This window comes from Ranitomeya imitator, chromosome 7 (genome assembly GCF_032444005.1).
Source record: "Ranitomeya imitator isolate aRanImi1 chromosome 7, aRanImi1.pri, whole genome shotgun sequence".
Taxonomy (NCBI): Eukaryota; Metazoa; Chordata; class Amphibia; order Anura; family Dendrobatidae; genus Ranitomeya; species Ranitomeya imitator.
In genome coordinates, this window is record NC_091288.1 from 181,569,845 (window position 1) to 181,589,013 (window position 19,169).

The 19,169-nt window shown below is 44.0% G+C and overlaps 1 protein-coding gene across 7 annotated transcripts in view; it reads left to right on the top strand.

The window, feature by feature from the left end:
* Nucleotides 1-19,169, top strand: part of IQCK (IQ motif containing K) — an 82,829-nt gene that overhangs the window by 51,306 nt on the left and 12,354 nt on the right. For 3 of the 7 annotated variants that reach the window (XM_069734161.1, XM_069734164.1, XM_069734166.1), the window contains one exon: nucleotides 11,778-11,889. In XM_069734161.1, coding sequence (XP_069590262.1) covers nucleotides 11,778-11,889 — 112 coding nt within the window. Of the gene's footprint in view, nucleotides 1-11,777; nucleotides 11,890-12,043; nucleotides 12,190-19,169 lie in introns of all 7 variants that reach the window. The other 4 variants (XR_011314707.1, XR_011314706.1, XM_069734162.1 and 1 more) reach the window with 2 other exon arrangements.

A 19,169-nucleotide genomic window follows, 5' to 3' on the forward strand; every position in this document is an offset into this window, starting at 1 on the left:
TGACCGCTCCTGGCACATAGTGCCGGATGTCAGCTGCGATAGGCAGCTGACACCCGGCCGCGATCGGCGGCGCTCCCCCCGTGAGCGCCGCCGATCGCGCTGGACGTACTATCCCGTCCATGGTCATAGGGGCCCACCCCACATGGACGGGATAGTACCTCCGATGTCAGAAAGGTGTTAAAAACCACATGGTGATGGGAGGAGTGCGCAGTCAGTCAGCTAACATAGAAATGACAGAAAAAAGACTCGCACATCCAAACTAGTGTGAATAGGTGCATACCAGGAGCAGCTACCTCCATACATAAATATACAAAAAAGGTTGCACTCTATCGTGCAAAAGCATGTCTAATATGAAATATATGAAATATGAATAGCAAAATGGCTTTTGAACATTAGGAAAATATTTAAGAGACGCTTTGCACAGAATTTGATATAATCAAATAGTGTGAGCCCATCAACCAATCGTCAAGGTGGTCTCATAAAACTGATGGGTCCCTGATCTCCCTGTCCAAATGTGAACACTTACCAAAGGCCAATGTCTGTATGCCTGGGTGAATGTGGACACCTCTGTTCAGCAAAGCCTACATATGGGTTGACCGGGACCAAGTGTGATGAGATGCAATTAAAAACCACATGGTGATGGGAGGAGTGCGCAGTCAGTGCAACCTTTTTTGTATATTTATGTATGGAGGTAGCTGCTCCTGGTATGCACCTATTCACACTAGTTTGGATGTGCGAGTCTTTTTTCTGTCATTTCTATGTTAGCTGACTGACTGCGCACTCCTCCCATCACCATGTGGTTTTTAATTGCATCTCATCACACTTGGTCCCGGTCAACCCATATGTAGGCTTTGCTGAACAGAGGTGTCCACATTCACCCAGGCATACAGACATTGGCCTTCGGTAAGTGTTCACATTTGGACAGGGAGATCAGGGACCCATCAGTTTTATGAGACCACCTTGACGATTGGTTGATGGGCTCACACTATTTGATTATATCAAATTCTGTGCAAAGCGTCTCTTAAATATTTTCCTAATGTTCAAAAGCCATTTTGCTATTCATATTTCATATATTTCATATTAGACATGCTTTTGCACGATAGAGTGCAACCTTTTTTGTATATTTATGTATGGAGGTAGCTGCTCCTGGTATGCACCTATTCACACTAGTTTGGATGTGCGAGTCTTTTTTCTGTCATTAGTGTGGCATCATGTCAATATTATGTTAGTCTGCACAATGCTTACAGTATTTAAAAAAAAAAAAATCATAATATGTTATTTTCATCACGAGACCTCGGTTACTCAAGGAATGTTTCTGTATTGAGAGGCTGCATGTGACCATGTCCTCCCCTCGGCGGTCCTCTCCTATACTGGGCAGTGGTGACTGCGATGATAAGAGATGGGCTTTATTTTGCATGCATACTGTGTAGACATTTTCTCCCAATTCCCCAGGTTTGACACTAATGCCCCCAGTGACATTAATTAGCTGTGACAATACCACTGCAGGACTCAGCATTGCTGCAAACTACACATTCAGTCATTGTCAAGTGCAGCGGGCCATGCTCCGTGTCCCCAGCATAAAGCTGCCCCTATATCTTCTAGCAAGACATGTAAAAAGCGCAGTGCACTCTGCTTACGGCATTAACTCCTGCCTTCCTGGCACCTTAAGACATGTATTCTGCCTGACAGTTCATGTATTCTATTTCACCTTTTCAAATTGATGCCCTGTCCTTAAAATAGGCCATCGATATTACATATGTGGGGGTCAGACTCTCAGCACCCTTCTGAGCACCCCATCAATCTGAAATTTGAAGGCCAATGTTGACATTTTAGGGTGGGTCGTACTTTCCTGCTTTCTTAACAGCTGTGCAGGGTACCACAGTTCTGTCCCATTAGGGGGTTATCACCCACAATTGTAAATTATTCACTATTTATAGCATAGGTGATATTGTAGCTTCCTGATCATGGGGGTTCTGACTACTAAGGCCACATTGAACCCGAGAATAGGGCTGTGGTCCCCAGGACCCAGTGTTGAATAGAGCGGAGGTGCACATGCTTGAGGCCTGCTTTATTCATCGTCTATGGGACTGATGGAAATAGCTGAGTTCTGTGCTCTGCTTTCTCCAGCAGTCCCATAGACAATGAATGGAGCAGAGTTTCAGCATGCGCACCTCCGCTCTATTCAACACTGGACTCCATTTCCAGGATTGCAAGGGATCCCAACCCGTATGCATATAGCAGGATCGCAAGGGATCCCAACCGTATGCATAAAAGATAACCTACTATCTTGGGTATAACCCTTGAAAGTAAACTGAGCAATAGCTTTCACTGCCGATATGTAACGTGTAGAACAAGCAAGTGTTCTGGAAGACGATGTACACAGAGCATAGAGACTGGCAAGGCCCTTCAAACAGATGATCGGTGGAAATGCCATAAATTGGACCCCTTCATGAACCTAGGTGATGACTGGGCACACTGAAGAAGATGTCAGTCACCTGAGGCTGGGACTAGTCTGAGGGAATAGACCAGTTCTTGTTAATTAGCGTATCGTGACAAAACAGAAATGATTTACAACTCATAGCTCCCAAGACAATCTTGATAAAACTTAGGGATTGGGTTCTATATGATAATGGTGGTGGTTGGAGAGGCCTTTGGAAACCTTAGGTTCCCTTTAATCTATATACATAATTGTCTAAGGGGTACTTCCGTCTGTCTGTCTGTCTGTCCTTCTGTCACGGATATTCATTGGTCGTGGCCTCTGTCTATCATGAAAATCCAAGTCGCTGATTGGTCGCCGCAAAACAGCCACGACCAATCAGCGACGGGCACAGTCCGGAAGAAAATGGCCGCTCTATACTCCCCGCAGTCAGTGGCCGGCGCCCGCTCCATACTCCCCGCAGTCAGTGTCCCCGGCGCTCCGCTCCCCGCAGTCAGTGTCCCCGGCGCTCCGCTCCCCGCAGTCAGTGTCCCCGGCGCTCCGCTCCCCGCAGTCAGTGTCCTCGGCGCTCCGCTCCCCGCAGTCAGTGTCCGCTCCCCGCAGTCAGGTTCCCCGGCGCTCCGCTCCCCGCAGTCAGTGTCCCCGGCGCTCCGCTCCCCAAAACAAAAAACCTGCTATACTGGGCAATATACTACGTGGCTGGGCAATATACTACGTAAATGGGCAATATACTACGTGGCTGGACAATATACTACGTAAATGGGCAATATACTACGTAAATGGGCAATATACTACGTGGCTGGACAATATACTACGTGGCTGGGCAATATACTACGTAAATGGGCAATATACTACGTGGCTGGACAATATACTACGTGGCTGGGCAATATACTACGTAAATGGGCAATATACTACGTAAATGGGCAATATACTACGTGGCTGGACAATATACTACGTGGCTGGGCAATATACTACGTAAATGGGCAATATACTACGTGGCTGGACAATATACTACGTAAATGGGCAATATACTACGTGGCTGGACAATATACTACCTCGCTCTGCAATATACTACGTGGCTCTGTGCTGTATACTACGTCAGAGGTCCCCAACTCCAGTCCTCAAGGCCCACCAACAGGTCATGTTTTCAGGATTTCCTTTGCATTGCACAGGTGATGCAATTATTACCTGGGCAAGACTAAGGAAATCCTGAAAACATGACATGTTGGTGGGCCTTGAGGACTGGAGTTGGGGACCCCTGTACTACGTGACTGGGCAATATACTACGTGGCTGGGCAATATACTACGTGGACATGCATATTCTAGAATACCCGATGCGTTAGAATCGGGTCACCATCTAGTAATAAATGAAGGTCTCCAGGTGGCCATCACTGATCGAGAAGAAAATGGATTAGACCTCCTTCTTGTCGAATTTGTTGTATCCAACCCCTAACTTCAGACATTGGATTTATTTGGCTCGTAGTATATATACATGATCTGACTAATTGCTGTTTGTATTGTTTATAGCACCCCCTTCCGTGTAGACGATTGTGGAAATATTTCGACCTTCCTCTTTGTAGCTATAAAAAAAAATTGTGTTCATGGTTTTGTTATTTTCCCAGCAAATCCATTTCCAGAAAGTTAGTATTGCACTTGGATCTCTAGAGAGGAAAAGCATTTCATAACATGTGGAAGAAGCGGTCTATGCATAAACTATTACACCCTGAGCAGATGTGTGCAGCTTTTGGTTGTTTTTTATTGTCCGGAGTAATGGGGTCTTTTTTGGAAACAAATTCTTAATGTCAGTACACAAATTACTCAATTGTGACCCTAAAAGAGTTGGTAAGAGACTAGTCTATTAACTAGTAACACTATACGCCGATCAACCATAACATTTAAAGCACCTGCGGAATATTTTGTAGGTCACCTAGTGCTTCCGAAACAGCTGTGAACATCGAGGCATGGACTCCACAACACCTCTGAAGGTGTCCTGTAGTTTCTAACACCAAGGTGCAAGCAGATCCTTTAAAGAGGTACTCTCTGCTACTATCTTCAGGAGCACACCGCTCCCCAGCCTCCCAGCTTCCTGCTTGCTGAAAGCGGTGGATTCTTCATGATAGACAATACGGACTGTCAACATGGCTGGTCCCGACTGTGAACTCTCCGATACTGCTAGTAGAGGCAGCTTTGCCTCTGAAAAACATGGCCTTTGAGATGGCCGGTGGTCACCTTCAAAGTGTGAGCTTGCGTAGAAGACAGGCCACCGCTGATAAACTGCAAGGATGGCTGGTAACCTAGGCAAGGAACAGTAAACTATGCAGTTAGAAAATGTCTCCATTCTCGAGAATGGAGAGGACTGTTAACAGGAAGTAAATTGCAAAGTTGCTTGTTTTTACAAGGACTTTCAAATTTTCCCATTTCAGAAGTTGACATGAACCCCTTTACATCCTGTAAGTTGTAAGGCATGGCCTCTGCCATGGAGGGGTGTGCAAGGTCTAGGTAGATGGTACTTGTCAAAGTAGCACCCACATAAATTCCTGGTCTCAAGGTTTCCCAGCAAAGCATGGCACTGCCTCAGCTGACTTGCCTTCTTCCCATAGTGGTGTCAGCCAACCCACTTCACCCACTGATCTGGTCACGTACCGATGCCGAAAACGAATTCCGGGCACAAGACCGGATGTGTAACTGCCAAGACAAGAGATAGTCTTAAAGGGTCGGGTTATTTTCAAGCTCATTTATGTATTTTGTTTTTGGCTGGGCAATCCCTTTAATGTTGGGTAGCTGACAGCCGTTGCTAGTTTTGGGCTGTGGATAGCGTATTACGGCAGCAATGTGAGCGGCACTGTTTCTAGACTACTTTTCACTTAGGCTACTTTCACACTAGCGTCGGTACGGGCCCGTCTCAGTGCGCCGGGCCGACGTACCGACGCAAACTGTGAAATAAAATCACAACGGGGGCAGCGGATGCAGTTTTACAACGCATCCGCTGCCCCATTGTAAGGTCCGGGGAGGAGGGGGCAGAGTTCCGGCCGTGCATGCGCTCTCGGAAAAAGCGAAACCGACGGACAAAAAAAGTTGCATGCAACTTTTTTTGTCCCAATGGACTGCAAAAACACTTTGCATCCGTCGCACAACGGATGCAACGTGTGGCAATCGTCGCTAATGAAAGTCTTTTCTCCAAAAGGACGCATTGTGACGTGCGTCGAACGACGCTAGTGTGAAAGTAGCCTTAGGCCCCTTTCACACATCAGTTTTTTTCCGTCAGTCACAATCCATTGGCTCAATGGATCGACGGATCTGTCGCAGAATGTAAAAAACTGATGCGACGGATTCATTTTTTCGACGGATTCAACTAGTGGGGCTGGCTAATTGGATCCGAAAAAAGCGGAGCATGCTCAGTTTAAAAAAACTGAATCCGTCGCCAGATTCCGTCATTTGACGGATCCGGCGACCATAAGCTTCCATTCTAGCAAACGACGGACGGCGACGGATCCGTCACTGCCCGGTTTTTCGACGGAGACAAAAAACTTTACTTTGTCCGTCGTCTCCAGCCAACGGACAAACAATTGACGGGACTGTGACGGGAGGCAGGGATTTTGTATATAATTACTGTAGCTTTATTAACACTGGACTTCACCTTTAATGGATTTCCAATTGTAAATTTCACACATTTATTTTTTTTATATATTTTCAGTATATACTTGGATTGGGGGGGGGGTCATTATGAACAAAAAAGGATTTAAATCTTATCTGAATTTAACCATATTCTTATTTTTCCAAAGTCTTAGCCGGTATCTACTTCTCTTTAGTCGTCTGCCGAATTCCAGACGTATCATCACTTTTCATCATTAATTACTTGTAAATTATTTAAAAGGGGCTCCGGAGTACATCCAAATGAGGGCAGGAGGAGAAAAATGTATAATTAGCAACTAGAAGATGCAAATGTATTTCCTCTCAGGGAGATTACATGAGATTGTGCTTTGCTCGTTGCGTAGTTTGTCTAGCAGAGCATTGATAATGAAATATTGTCAGGTCACTGAGTAATTCATGACAGCCAGCATTATATAACAGGCCTGAATGTCTGATGTAGCTCCAGTCTGTCATTGCAATACGCCACACTCTTCAAATCTTATAAATTAGCCAGGAAACATTCTGCCGCTTGTTACCATGAATATTGCCCTTGTTTAATACAGCATTACACCATCATACTCACACAGGTCACGCCAGATCACGTACCGGGCACTCGTTAAGAGCGGAGGTGTCCAAGAGTAAAAATAATTTGACACTACTACCGTATTTATGTTCACAAGTAGCTCTTTCAATGACAGATCCATCGATACCTTTAACTAGACAGTCTGTTTCTCCATTCCTGAGAAATCAGCATGTGAATGGATATGCAAATGAGGCTGAAGTGCTTTGGGCGCATGAAAGCACTTCCCAAGCCTATGTCACTCCAGCTCTATTCCCTTCCCATTGTCTCCGTATGATCCCAATCAAAGAAGCGGTCAGTCAAGCAGACGTGGCGCTGGGTGGGGAATAGAGTCGGAGTGACAGAGCCTTGGGAAGAGCTTCCATGCACCATGCCTTAGCGCTTCAGCCTCATGTGAATATCCATTTGCATACTGATTACTCAATAGCAGAGAAATGGGCTGTCTAGGTAAAACTATGGGTGGGTTTGTCTTGGAAAGAGCCACATAAGCATATAAATAGTTTGGGGGTGAAATCCTGGTGACAAGTAGTTGTACCGTCCCAAAGCACTAATACTGATAGAATACTGATTAGATTAGTTGTGGTATGACCACTGAACACTCCATTGATACTATGAATAACTAGATAATCCGGTTGAGGTCTGACCACTAGATAATCCGGTTGAGGTCTGACCACTGAAACCTCCATTGATACTATGAATAACTAACTAATCCGGTTGTGGTCTGACCACTGGACCTCCCATTGATACTATGAGTAACTAGTTAATCCGGTTGTGGTTTGACCACTGGACCTCCCCATTGATACTATGAATAACTAGTTAATCTTGTTGTGGTCTGACCACTGGACCTCCCCATTGATACTATGAATAACTAGTTAATCCGGTTGTGGTCTGACCACTGCACCCTCCATTGATATTATGAATAACTAGTTAATCCGGTTGAGGTCTGACCACTGGACCTCCCCATTGATACTATGAATAACTAGTTAATCTTGTTGTGGTCTGACCACTGGACCTCCCATTGATACTATGAGTAACTAGTTAATCCGGTTGTGGTCTGACCACTGGACCTCCCATTGATACTATGAATAACTAGTTAATCCGGTTGAGGTCTGACCACTGGACCTCCCATTGATACTATAAATAACTAGTTAATCTTGTTGTGGTCTGACCACTGGACCCCCCCATTGATACTATGAATAACTAGTTAATCCGGTTGAGGTCTGACCACTGAACCCTCCATTGATATTATGAATAACTAGTTAATCCGGTTGTGGTCTGACCACTGGACCTACCCATTGATACTATGAATAACTAGTTAATCTTGTTGTGGTCTGACCACTGGACCTCCCATTGATACTATGAATATCTAGTTAATCCGGTTGAGGTCTGACCACTGGACCTCCCATTGATACTATGAATAACTAGTTAATCCGGTTGTGGTCTGACCACTGGACCTCCCATTGATACTATGAATAACTAGTTAATCCGGTTGTGGTCTGACTACTAGACCCCCCCATTGATACTATGAATAACTAGTTAATCCGGTTGTGGTCTGACCACTGCACCTCCCATTGATACTATGAATAACTAGTTAATCCGGTTGTGATCTGACCACTGGACCTCCCATTGATACTATGAATAACTAGTTAATCCGGTTGTGGTCTGACCACTGGACCTCCCATTGATACTATGAATAAAGGTACCGTCACACTAAGCGACGCTGCAGCGATACCGACAACGATCCGGATCGCTGCAGCGTCGCTGTTTGGTCGCTGGAGAGCTGTCACACAGACAGCTCTCCAGCGACCAACGATTCCGGTAACCAGGGTAAACATCGGGTTACTAAGCGCAGGGCCGCGCTTAGTAACCCGATGTTTACCCTGGTTACCATCGTTAAAGTAAAAAAAAACAACCACTACATACTTACCTACCGCTGTCTGTCCCCGGCGCTCTGCTTTCCGGCCGCTGTGCTCACAGTCAGTGGAGGAGGAGTGCAGAGAAGCAGAGCGCCGGGGACAGACAGCGGTAGGTAAGTATGTAGTGGTTGTTTTTTTTACTTTAACGATGGTAACCAGGGTAAACATCGGGTTACTAAGCGCGGCCCTGCGCTTAGTAACCCGATGTTTACCCTGGTTACCAGCGAAAACATCGCTGAATCGGCGTCACACACGCCGATTCAGCGATGTCAGCGGGAGATCCAGCGACGAAACAAAGTTCTGGACTTTCTTCCCCGACCAGCGACATCACAGCAGGGGCCTGATCGCTGCTGCCTGTCACACTGGACGATATCGCTAGCCAGGACGCTGCAACGTCACGGATCGCTAGCGATATCGTCTAGTGTGACGGTACCTTAACTAGTTAATCTGGTTGAGGTCTGACCACTGAACCCCCTCACTGATACTATGAATAACTAGTTAATCCGGTTGTGGTCTGACCACTGGACCTCCCATTGATACTATGAATAACTAGTTAATCCGGTTGTGGTCTGACCACTGGACCTCCCATTGATACTATGAATAACTAGTTAATCCGGTTGTGGTATGACCACTGGACCTCCCATTGATACTATGAATAACTAGTTAATCCGGTTGTGGTCTGACCACTGGACCTCCCATTGATACTATGAATAACTACTTAATCCGGTTGTGGTATGACCACTGGACCTCCCACTGATACTATGAATAACTAGTTAATCCGGTTGAGGTCTGACCACTGAACCCCCTCACTGATACTATGAATAACTAGTTAATCCGGTTGTGGTCTGACCACTGGACCTCCCATTGATACTATGAATAACTAGTTAATCCGGTTGTGGTCTGACCACTGGACCTCCCATTGATACTATGAATAACTACTTAATCCGGTTGTGGTATGACCACTGGACCTCCCACTGATACTATGAATAACTAGTTAATCCGGTTGAGGTCTGACCACTGAACCCCCTCACTGATACTATGAATAACTAGTTAATCCGGTTGTGGTCTGACCACTGGACCTCCCATTGATACTATGAATAACTAGTTAATCCGGTTGTGGTATGACCACTGGACCTCCCATTGATACCATGAATAACTAGTTAATCCGGTTGAGGTCTGACCACTGGACCTCCCATTGATACTATGAATAACTAGTTAATCCGGTTGTGGTCTGACCACTGGACCTCCCATTGATACTATGAATAACTAGTTAATCCGGTTGTGGTATGACCACTGGACCTCCCATTGATACCATGAATAACTAGTTAATCCGGTTGAGGTCTGACCACTGCACCCACCTTTGATATTATGAATAACTAGTTAATCCTTGATTCGTTACATACACTGATCAGCCATATTGCTAAACCAGTGACAAGTGAAGTGATTCATATTGATTAGCCTGTGAATCAATGAGATGAGATATATTAGGCAGCAAGCGAACGGTCAATTCTTGAACTTAATGTGTTGCAAACATGAAAAATGGGTAAGCGTAAGGTTCCGAGCCAAAGGGGCTGATGACTAGAAGACTGCGTCAGAGTATCTTTAAAATATCAGGTCTTTTAGGGTGTTTGTGGCATGCAGGGGGTAATTCTATCAATAATGGTCCAAGAAGGACAACCGGTGTGTTGGTAGCAGAGGTGTGGGTGCTCAAAATTCTCTTATGCCAATGGGCACTGAAGCGTAGTTGTTTAGGTCCAAACACATAGAAGACCTATTGTGGCACAAACTGCTGAAGAAGTTGCCGACACTGACGAAAAGTATCACACTGGTCAGTGTAGTGTGTATATGCTGACCCTTGTCCGTGACTGAAAGCACCTACAATTGGCATTTAAACATCAAACGTTGACCATGGAGGTGTAGAAGAAGGTGGATTGATCTGTTGAATCATGTGGATGGCCGTGTGCGTCACCTACCTGGTGGAGACATGACCCAAAAATCCACTATGGAAAGAAGACTCTGGGCAATGTCCTGCTGGTGTTCCCTGGGTCCTGGCATTCATCTGGATGCGGATGACTTTGACATGTACCCCCTACCTTAAAACTGTAGAGAGCAGTACACCCTTCATAGCAGCGGTGGTCTGCAATAATTCTTCAGGAACAGTTTGAGGAACATGAAGAGTTCGGGGTGATGACATGTCTCCAGATTGAGAAGACCTCTGTTTGATTAAGCATCTGTCGAATGTGATGGAAAAACCAGGCTGATCCCGAGAGGCTAGTCGGCAGATCGTGTATTACAGAGCAGGAGAAACTCCGTGCCGGGCAGTTCTCCTTATAGAAGTGTGAGCTCTTTTGGTGACATGAGGAACCTACACAATGTTAAGGAGGTGGTTAAACGTTATGAATGATCGGTGTATATTTTTACAATTTTTGACATTATAGCCTATTTTTGTCCTGTTTTACAATGGGGCAGATACTATGGTTGTCAAGTTAGATACCTCATAGCCATTGCTGCCAGATGGAGAAGTTGGTTGATTTTCTGCCTCTCCAAGCCCTGCACATGCCCGAACATTAGTGCCACACTGTCTGCACCACGACGACGCTCAGTAATAGTGCCACTTTTCTCTGTGACTTCCATTGAATCGTACACACACTGGCATTGATCGCCTTTCCTAAAGAGAGGAGTTTCTTGGCGATCATCGGAAACCATGAGTTCCATCAATTTCCTTTTAAAAAAATGTAGATTATTTGCATATTGTGCAATATATTCACAGTTTATTATTAGGTTATACTTCATTCCGTATTCTCAGTAGCTGTGATAGAGAAATCTTCTTTCTTGTTGATTTTCTTTGAACTGTCCTAGAACTTCTCAGGCGGCTGTATTAATACAAATGACATTCTGCAACTGCACAAACACCGCAATCGCCCGGGGACTGTTGTGCTTCTCGCCTGGTTGGCTGATCTTCTTTATGACGTGGGACGAAAATGCTGTCGAATCAAGAAAATATCCTATGTGCCGGCCATCATACCAGGAATAATCTTTCTTTATAACACAGAAGCAGGAAATATTGTTAATACGTTTTTGTCTAATAAATTGACCCTTTGAATGATTTTATGCACTTTATCATCACACCGTAGCTCCTGGATGCTTTAAGAGAGGACAGAAGGCCAGAGCCACACTATTTTATTTTGCTTTCTTTTTTTTTTTTCTTCACTAGGTACGCTGTGATCCAGAAGTCCAAGAATTACGCCAGTGGCAAAAAGATCTCAGGGAGACTAAAGACATTAATAAAAAAGTTCAAGAATTCTGGGAAAAGCAGGAATCAAAAGGTACGTTTAGTTTCCAGAGATACTTTTGACACACAATTTCTGATAAGTTATCTGATAAATTATGGAGGTTGTCTGAGATCGGGCAAAATTGGGGCAATGATGTAAAATAACAAAATAAACATTAAATTATCTGTTCAATCCCCTGATGCTTCAGTGCCACCACAGGGGGATGTCACTTTCCACAACTCGTGGCCATCGACCTCAGCAGCACTACTCAGCCCAGTGATTGTCTGCAGCCCTTTTAGTAAAGACTGAGGGAGCAATGGAGAAGCAGAGCTGGATCGGCCTGTGTTTCAACAGGTAAGTAATGAGGATTTTACTCTTTTGCTCCAATTTTATCCAATCTTACACAACCACTTTGTATTGAACCTTTTTGCCGTATCGAAATACTCTTATTTTATTGCCATTTTTGTTGCTCAAAACTGGTTCCTTTGGGTAATAACACTAACGACTAGAAATGGGTGACTGTTAGAGCACTTATACCGGTGGTGACTGACACTGTTACCCCCACTACTGCAATCTAAGGGGCAAGCCAAGAACTCGGAAGACTTATTTTCTGGAATAATTTAGATCTAAACCTCTAATATAAACTAGATAATGGTCAGCTGGTTTATTGGACACATTAATTTAAACATAAAGCCCTTAAAAGTAATCTGTTCAAACTAAGCACAAGTGCTTGGTGCACACCCTTGGCATGGCTGAGCAGATTCATGCACCTTCACACCTCCTTGTTTTGTATCCTTCTCCCAGGTTGTCCGGCTTTGGGGTAGAAGTTTGTAGTTAGTCTACGGCGCGTTGTGAGGATTCTCCGCTGCCGGCGCTGGGAGCAAGCGGTTATGTGATATGCACAGGCTTTGCTCAATTGACTGGTACTGAGCGAGGCTGTGCACATCTGGTCGGCACCCGCATGTATGTAACTCACATACTTGTAAACATGCGCCTGTCCGCGCCCACAGCCGGCACTGGAAAATCCAAACAGCCAACACACTGCACACTGTGAGGATTCACAAGTCTGGAGTCACATAGAGAGACTGCAGACTTGTACCCTAAATCCAGACAACTACTTTAATTAACACCTCTGGCTATACAGGACTCCTCTATCAGCAGCATACTTCCCCTGGAAACAAAAGCATCTGCCATTTAAATTGCCTGATCCTTATGTCTCCTGCCCTCACCTGTCCGGGGCGGACAATCCCTTTAACGAAAGTTAACTCAATAGGTGCTAAATGCTATTCCACTATTATATTGCGTGTCCAGGTCAACATGAAACATTTGGCGAAAGGTCCTCTTAAGGTTGCATTCGATCAATGAGTGTTTTGCTCGTTGGTCAGGTGTTGCCGGTCCGTAATCGTTCCACGATCATTGGCTCGTCTCACTAGGCCATAAAAATAGACCAGTAATGTTTGTCATCTTAAAACACATTTAGAACACCTTTAGAAGTTTAGTGCCACTTTACTGTCCCTCCTCATTTGCCGGGTATTTTGCCAATAGAGGTGGCAATTTCATGCTGCATGTATTCCTAACTCTTGCCATCGATCAATAATCGGTGGTGGGTAAAATTGGTGTGAATCGATGGGCACATGCCGTTCTATCGGCCTCAGCACTGGTCTGTGGCCACTGCGCGGGAGCACTGCTCCGCCTCTTCCGTGACTCATCTTTTGATTAGCCAGCCTGGCATGATGTCGCACCAAGCCGGCTAATCAAAAGAAGAGCTGCAGCAGCTGGCAGGTAAGAGGGGGATATTCCTGCTCCCGTGCAGCAGCCGCAGACCACCGTCATGACCGGTGAAATGGAACGCACAAATAAATTAGTTGTAGGGTCTATTCCCATTGTTATTTACTTTCCAGCTTGGAGAGGTAATCGGTTTGCTTGGCACTAAATCCCATCTGCATGCAGACGACACCCCATCCGTCTGTTTACTCCTGCCCTTATCTCTGCACTCAGGATTTTTGCGCCCGTCTCGTAGGATTTTCTGCCTGAATGGCAGGGACTTGCCATATGATCGCGTCTAATGCCGCTAATCAAATGTCCTGGATTATGTTCAGTGAAGCTGTCACGTGTTCTGTCCATCTTCACTGTCTCTACAAATCTTGCTACTTTATCTGTATTATTTCTATAATCCATCCATTACTGCAGATCACAAATGTAGATGGTCCTTAGACAACATGTGATCATGATTGCCCCTCAGACACAAGCTTTCTGGATTTGCCTGTTACCGTCACTTCCGAATCTCAGGACCCCTGTTTCATACTCATACCGGTCTCTATAGATCTCTTTACATTTGACCAGTCACATTCACTTGTTTTGTCATGTAACACCTTTCCTCCTATGCGTTTACTGCTAAAACTCTGAGAAATTGTAAAATGATGTTCAGAAATATAGCTATGTCTTAAGAGTAAATCCACATGGGACAAAGAGACAAGACAAGAAAAAAAAAAGTTTTATTTTTTGTGACATCCGGAGTATGACCTGTATTCAGGATCAAATTAGAAAGCAATTACAAATATCATCTCCCTTGCTCAGACAACGCATTGATTTTAATGACCACAGTGTAATGCTTAATTTGCCCTGTGGTGGCGCTGCAGGGAAATTAAACCCCGACTTCCAGGTTTCCTACTGATCTCTGGGGGTTCCCGCAGATTATTGCTCTGTGATCAGTTCATTTTTAATGGAGACATATCAAACTGTAGTACACCTTGTTGTAAATGGTCGGACCTCACTGTGCTAATATTCACAGGCTATCTGCGGTCATTTAATAGCCTGGTTAGACACGTCCATGTGCACAGAACAACCTTTGATGCCATCTTTCTATGCACATAGAATAGCATTGTCCTCGACAGCACCTGTTTACATAGGGCAATGTGCTGCCGAGAACAATGGATGTTTAAGCAAGCTTAATCGTCACTTCCCCAATGATCAAACGCTTGGGTGATTAGTGTTTTTTAGGATCGCTCTTTCTTAATTAGCGGCAAGTATAATTGCACCCTTAGGCCCTGTTCGTATGATGAGTTCCCAATGTGTTTTTTGCCGTAATGCCCCCCAAAAGGCTGGAAACATTATTCTTTTAACACATCATGTAAAGTCGCCATTATAGGTTTGAGATCTCCCAGTAATCTTTCCTGAAATGCCAAATAACCATCCATATCAATGTGCAGATAAATACACACTGATCACGCCTCGCAGGATGTGAGCATTGGTGTTAACGGGGATTTTGACCTTCTGACAAAGTTGAGCAAGGTCATGTAGGAAATGTTGACTATGGACTTGTAACTAAAAAAAAAAAGACAAAGTAAATAATCTTCCATCACACAAACAGCTTCTATAAAACCTTTATTATTATGAATATCACAGAATCACCCTTACATTGTGTTTATACAAAATCAAAAGCATTCTTCAATAGAAACACCCCCTAATTACAATGCTCCCAACCACACCCCTCAATATGACTAATTATAACGCCAAGCAGGAAAAGTCATGGACTTATTATAAATCATAGGATGGATGATCGATAAGTTAGTAATCTGCAAATGATAAAAAAAAATGGAAAAGAAATGTTCAAAACCTCTTTATTTATTCAGTGTTGAGTATGATCCCCACGTGCAGAACTCCACGAACGTAAACGGCATTGTCCAGGTTTGGGGTTCAAGTATGCAGTCACTCTATGTGAATCCTCACCGTGCACACTGTCAGGATTCTCCAGTGTTCCACGGGAACGGGCGGGCACCTGACCACATGTGGGCATGTGCCGACTAGACATGCGCAACTTCACTCAATACAAGTGTAGTGAGGGAGGCTGGACATGTCTAGTCGGAATGTGACCACAAGTGCGCAAATCGAATATTTGTGGTGCTAACACCGGAGAATCCCAACAGCGCGTGTTGTGGGGATTCACAGTCACTTTGAGTGACTGCAGACTTGAGCCCCAAGCCTGGACATTCCCTTTAATGATTGTCTTAGAAATGTTCTGTCATGGTGAATGAATTTCGCAAAATCATCAAGATCCTCTGATGGCAGCTCCCTTTGCAGCTGCCAACCAATAACATTCCTTACAGGCTATGGTAGCACAGTTAGGCCACTCACAGTAGCACAAGCAATGTGTGACCTGGTGCTGTCATGGCAGAACATTCCTTATAACCATTAATAATGTCCTTGTTAGCGGCCGAGGCGTGTAAGTGCGGGGATTCCGATGCATGGCGATTGTCAATAAATCAAATTGATTGAAAAATATATATTTTTTCATCCATCCGACCTGTGATTTCCATAAATCCACAAACTTTTCCTTCTTGGTGTTGCAATTTCAATGTCGAGGAGAATAATTTACCGGAAGTTGGGAATTTTGGATAAACATTTACAATTCCCAAGAAGTTCCCAGAGTACAGTGCAAGAACATACGCCATGCACATGCTTGTTAACAGCATCATAACATTTGAGATACCATACAGATTTTAAAAAATGGAATGGCGGTATGAAAAAAATACACAATTATTATTCATTACCTTTGGCAATTGGCTGATTAAATGATCATTAACATTATATGAGCACCGAGGATAATAAAAGTGTGCGTTATCTAATGCTCATTTACTAACACTGCAAACATTGCACTAAAGCACAGAAGCCAATTAGCAAACACTTTTTTTTTCCTATGAATGTAAGCAGGACAATGGGATTTGATATAGCGGTGGTAGAAATATGGTACTTAAATGCAATGTTCGTACATGAATCCTATCGCTTTCACAGTGCAATCAGTCTGAATGCTCCCTATTCATTCCTAGGAAAATAGTATGTAGTTCCCAGTACATTAATGGGCTGCATTATCAAAAGTAGTTGAGCACATAGTATCAGTTCTTCTGCTGACCACAGGCACCATTACACCAAGGAGTTAAAAACTAAAAGGGTGCATATCATTTTAGGTTTATCTAGTCTCTGCTGAGTGGTTTATAAGTGATCAGTGGGGTTCAGACACCCACCCATCTGCTGCACATGTTATAAAGGGACTGGATATTAGGTATAAAATAAAATTCTGGGTATCGTTTAATAGGTTTTCCATAAGTTTAATATTTATAATTCACTTGTATGGGAGTGAGCATGCAGTACCACTCATGGCCACTAGACTGTGCACGGAGCTGAGTCATCGCGGCTCCTTCAATCATCTGATCGGCGGTGGTGCCAGAAAAATGAACCCCATCAATTTGATATTGATGACTTATCCTTAAAAAAATCATGAAAAACCTCTTAATGATATGTAATATAGTACAAAAGAGTTGCAGAATCTGTATCTGTACCTCCTCAGTATGATTTTCTAGTAAGTTTGATTGACTCAAGAAGAGACCAGAAAAGTGTCCTGTATCTTCGAAATCCTAGACTTTATCCTATGATTCCTTCTTTTTTTGGTCAAAAGGGACCTATAAGGGGAGGTGAACAATCAACCTGTGAGGCACGCTTTATTTTGGCCCTGGTTTTGGCACTTTGGTTGGAAATTTACTTGGTGCTGTTGTACCCAATATTATTGGATATTACACAGCTTGGTAACAACTTCTGTTGAGGTATCTTGGGTAACTTACTCAACATTGTCACCATTTTTTTGGAAAATACTTAAAAGGTTTGTCTGGTACTTTTACATTAATGGCTTATCCTCAGTGAGCAGTCAGATAGCCGTATAAATCAAACGGAGATCGGTACACAGTGCTCGGACCGGCCGGTGGTTCTCCCGACCCCAGCTGTCACTTTCTGGACGGGAGAACCGCCAGCCAATGCGTGCACTAAGTTCCGATCTCACTCCAATAGCTGTCTGACTGTGCCTTGAGGGTAGGTCATCCATAAAGGCTCGGCGGTGGTGCGAAACCCAGCAGTACCCCCGTCGACTAGCTGTGATCAGTTGCGTAGTTCCGTCATCTCTATAGTTGCCGGGTTCTGCCCATCCTTTCTTATTGGAGTGAGTAGGGGTGGATCTGCAGTACCCTGCTGTGGCCACTATATAGTTGGCGGAATTGTGGTTTTCCGTTCTGCAACTAAGCACATCCGGCCGCCGCCGGCATCGGTAACAGCTGATCGGCGGGGGTGTAAGGTATTACATCCCTACCAATCTGATATTGATGACCTATCCTAAGGATCGGCCATTAATATAAAAGTAGTGGACAACCCTATTAACCCAAGACACTACATAATCTACAGTAAATACGTGTTAGATGTACATTTTCTAATTATCATGTACATTTTCTAATTATCAATGTACTTCAAACATTTCAAACACTGCAAGTCCTCATATATACAACCATGTGCGGTTCAACCCGTAATACAATGCACAATGGAGATTGCAACCTGCGTAATCCCACGTGTGATGCCACATAATGGGCCATGTTATCACTTTACTAAGGCAAATAAAAATATTCTGCAATTACAGTCTTCTCATGTGATGAAGCACGACTGGCACTTGACACACGAGGACATGTTCATTTGTGCTGCTTCTAGCATTAATATAGAAAAGTAGGCATCAAGCTTGAAATATAGCAAAAATTAGGATTACGTGTAAGACGCATTATAGCTTAATGTCCTCTTCTTGGAATCTCAACGCTGGAAGGAAAACCCGGGTCAGCGTATTCGCCTTTCAGTGCCCCCCGTGGATCCATCACTGGACTCTCTGAATGTCTAATTCGGCTACAAAAGTAGTGCGTCATGTTTGGAAGTCACAGCACCGCTGCAGCCTGTAACTGGCTGCAGCGGTCGGGTTATTAGAAGAGCTCGTCATCAGAGAAACGTCCAATGATGCACTCGTCTAGTCACCTGACCGCTGCAGCCAATTACCGGAGTGCAGTGACTTCCCAAATGGGCACACACCGCTTCCAAGCCAGCAGAGACCTGTAGAGCCGCCTGCCCTAGAAGGCGAGTATGTCTCCATTGATTATTTTTAATCAATCCATGTCTAAAAAAATATATTTTACTGTCAGTCAACCCTTACTTCATCCAGCCAGCTTGTATTTTGGATGATTCCCCTATTTATAGGACTTTCTAGCTAAACTTTATCCACTAGGTTATAATGCTACGACTTCACTAATACGTTGTATTCATGTAAATGTGATAACCTTATTCTCAACTTTGTGCGATTCCATTTCAGCTGCCATCATTTTTTATTACTTTCATTTTGCACCTTAGATTCTGTTATACCTTAGATTAGTCTGCTTAGAAGATTGGCACAAAAACTATTTTAATGTTTTCTTTCTTGCAAATTTACAGATACTAGATCTTCAAAATGACCTAATGAGTAGTAGTAACCAATCAGAATT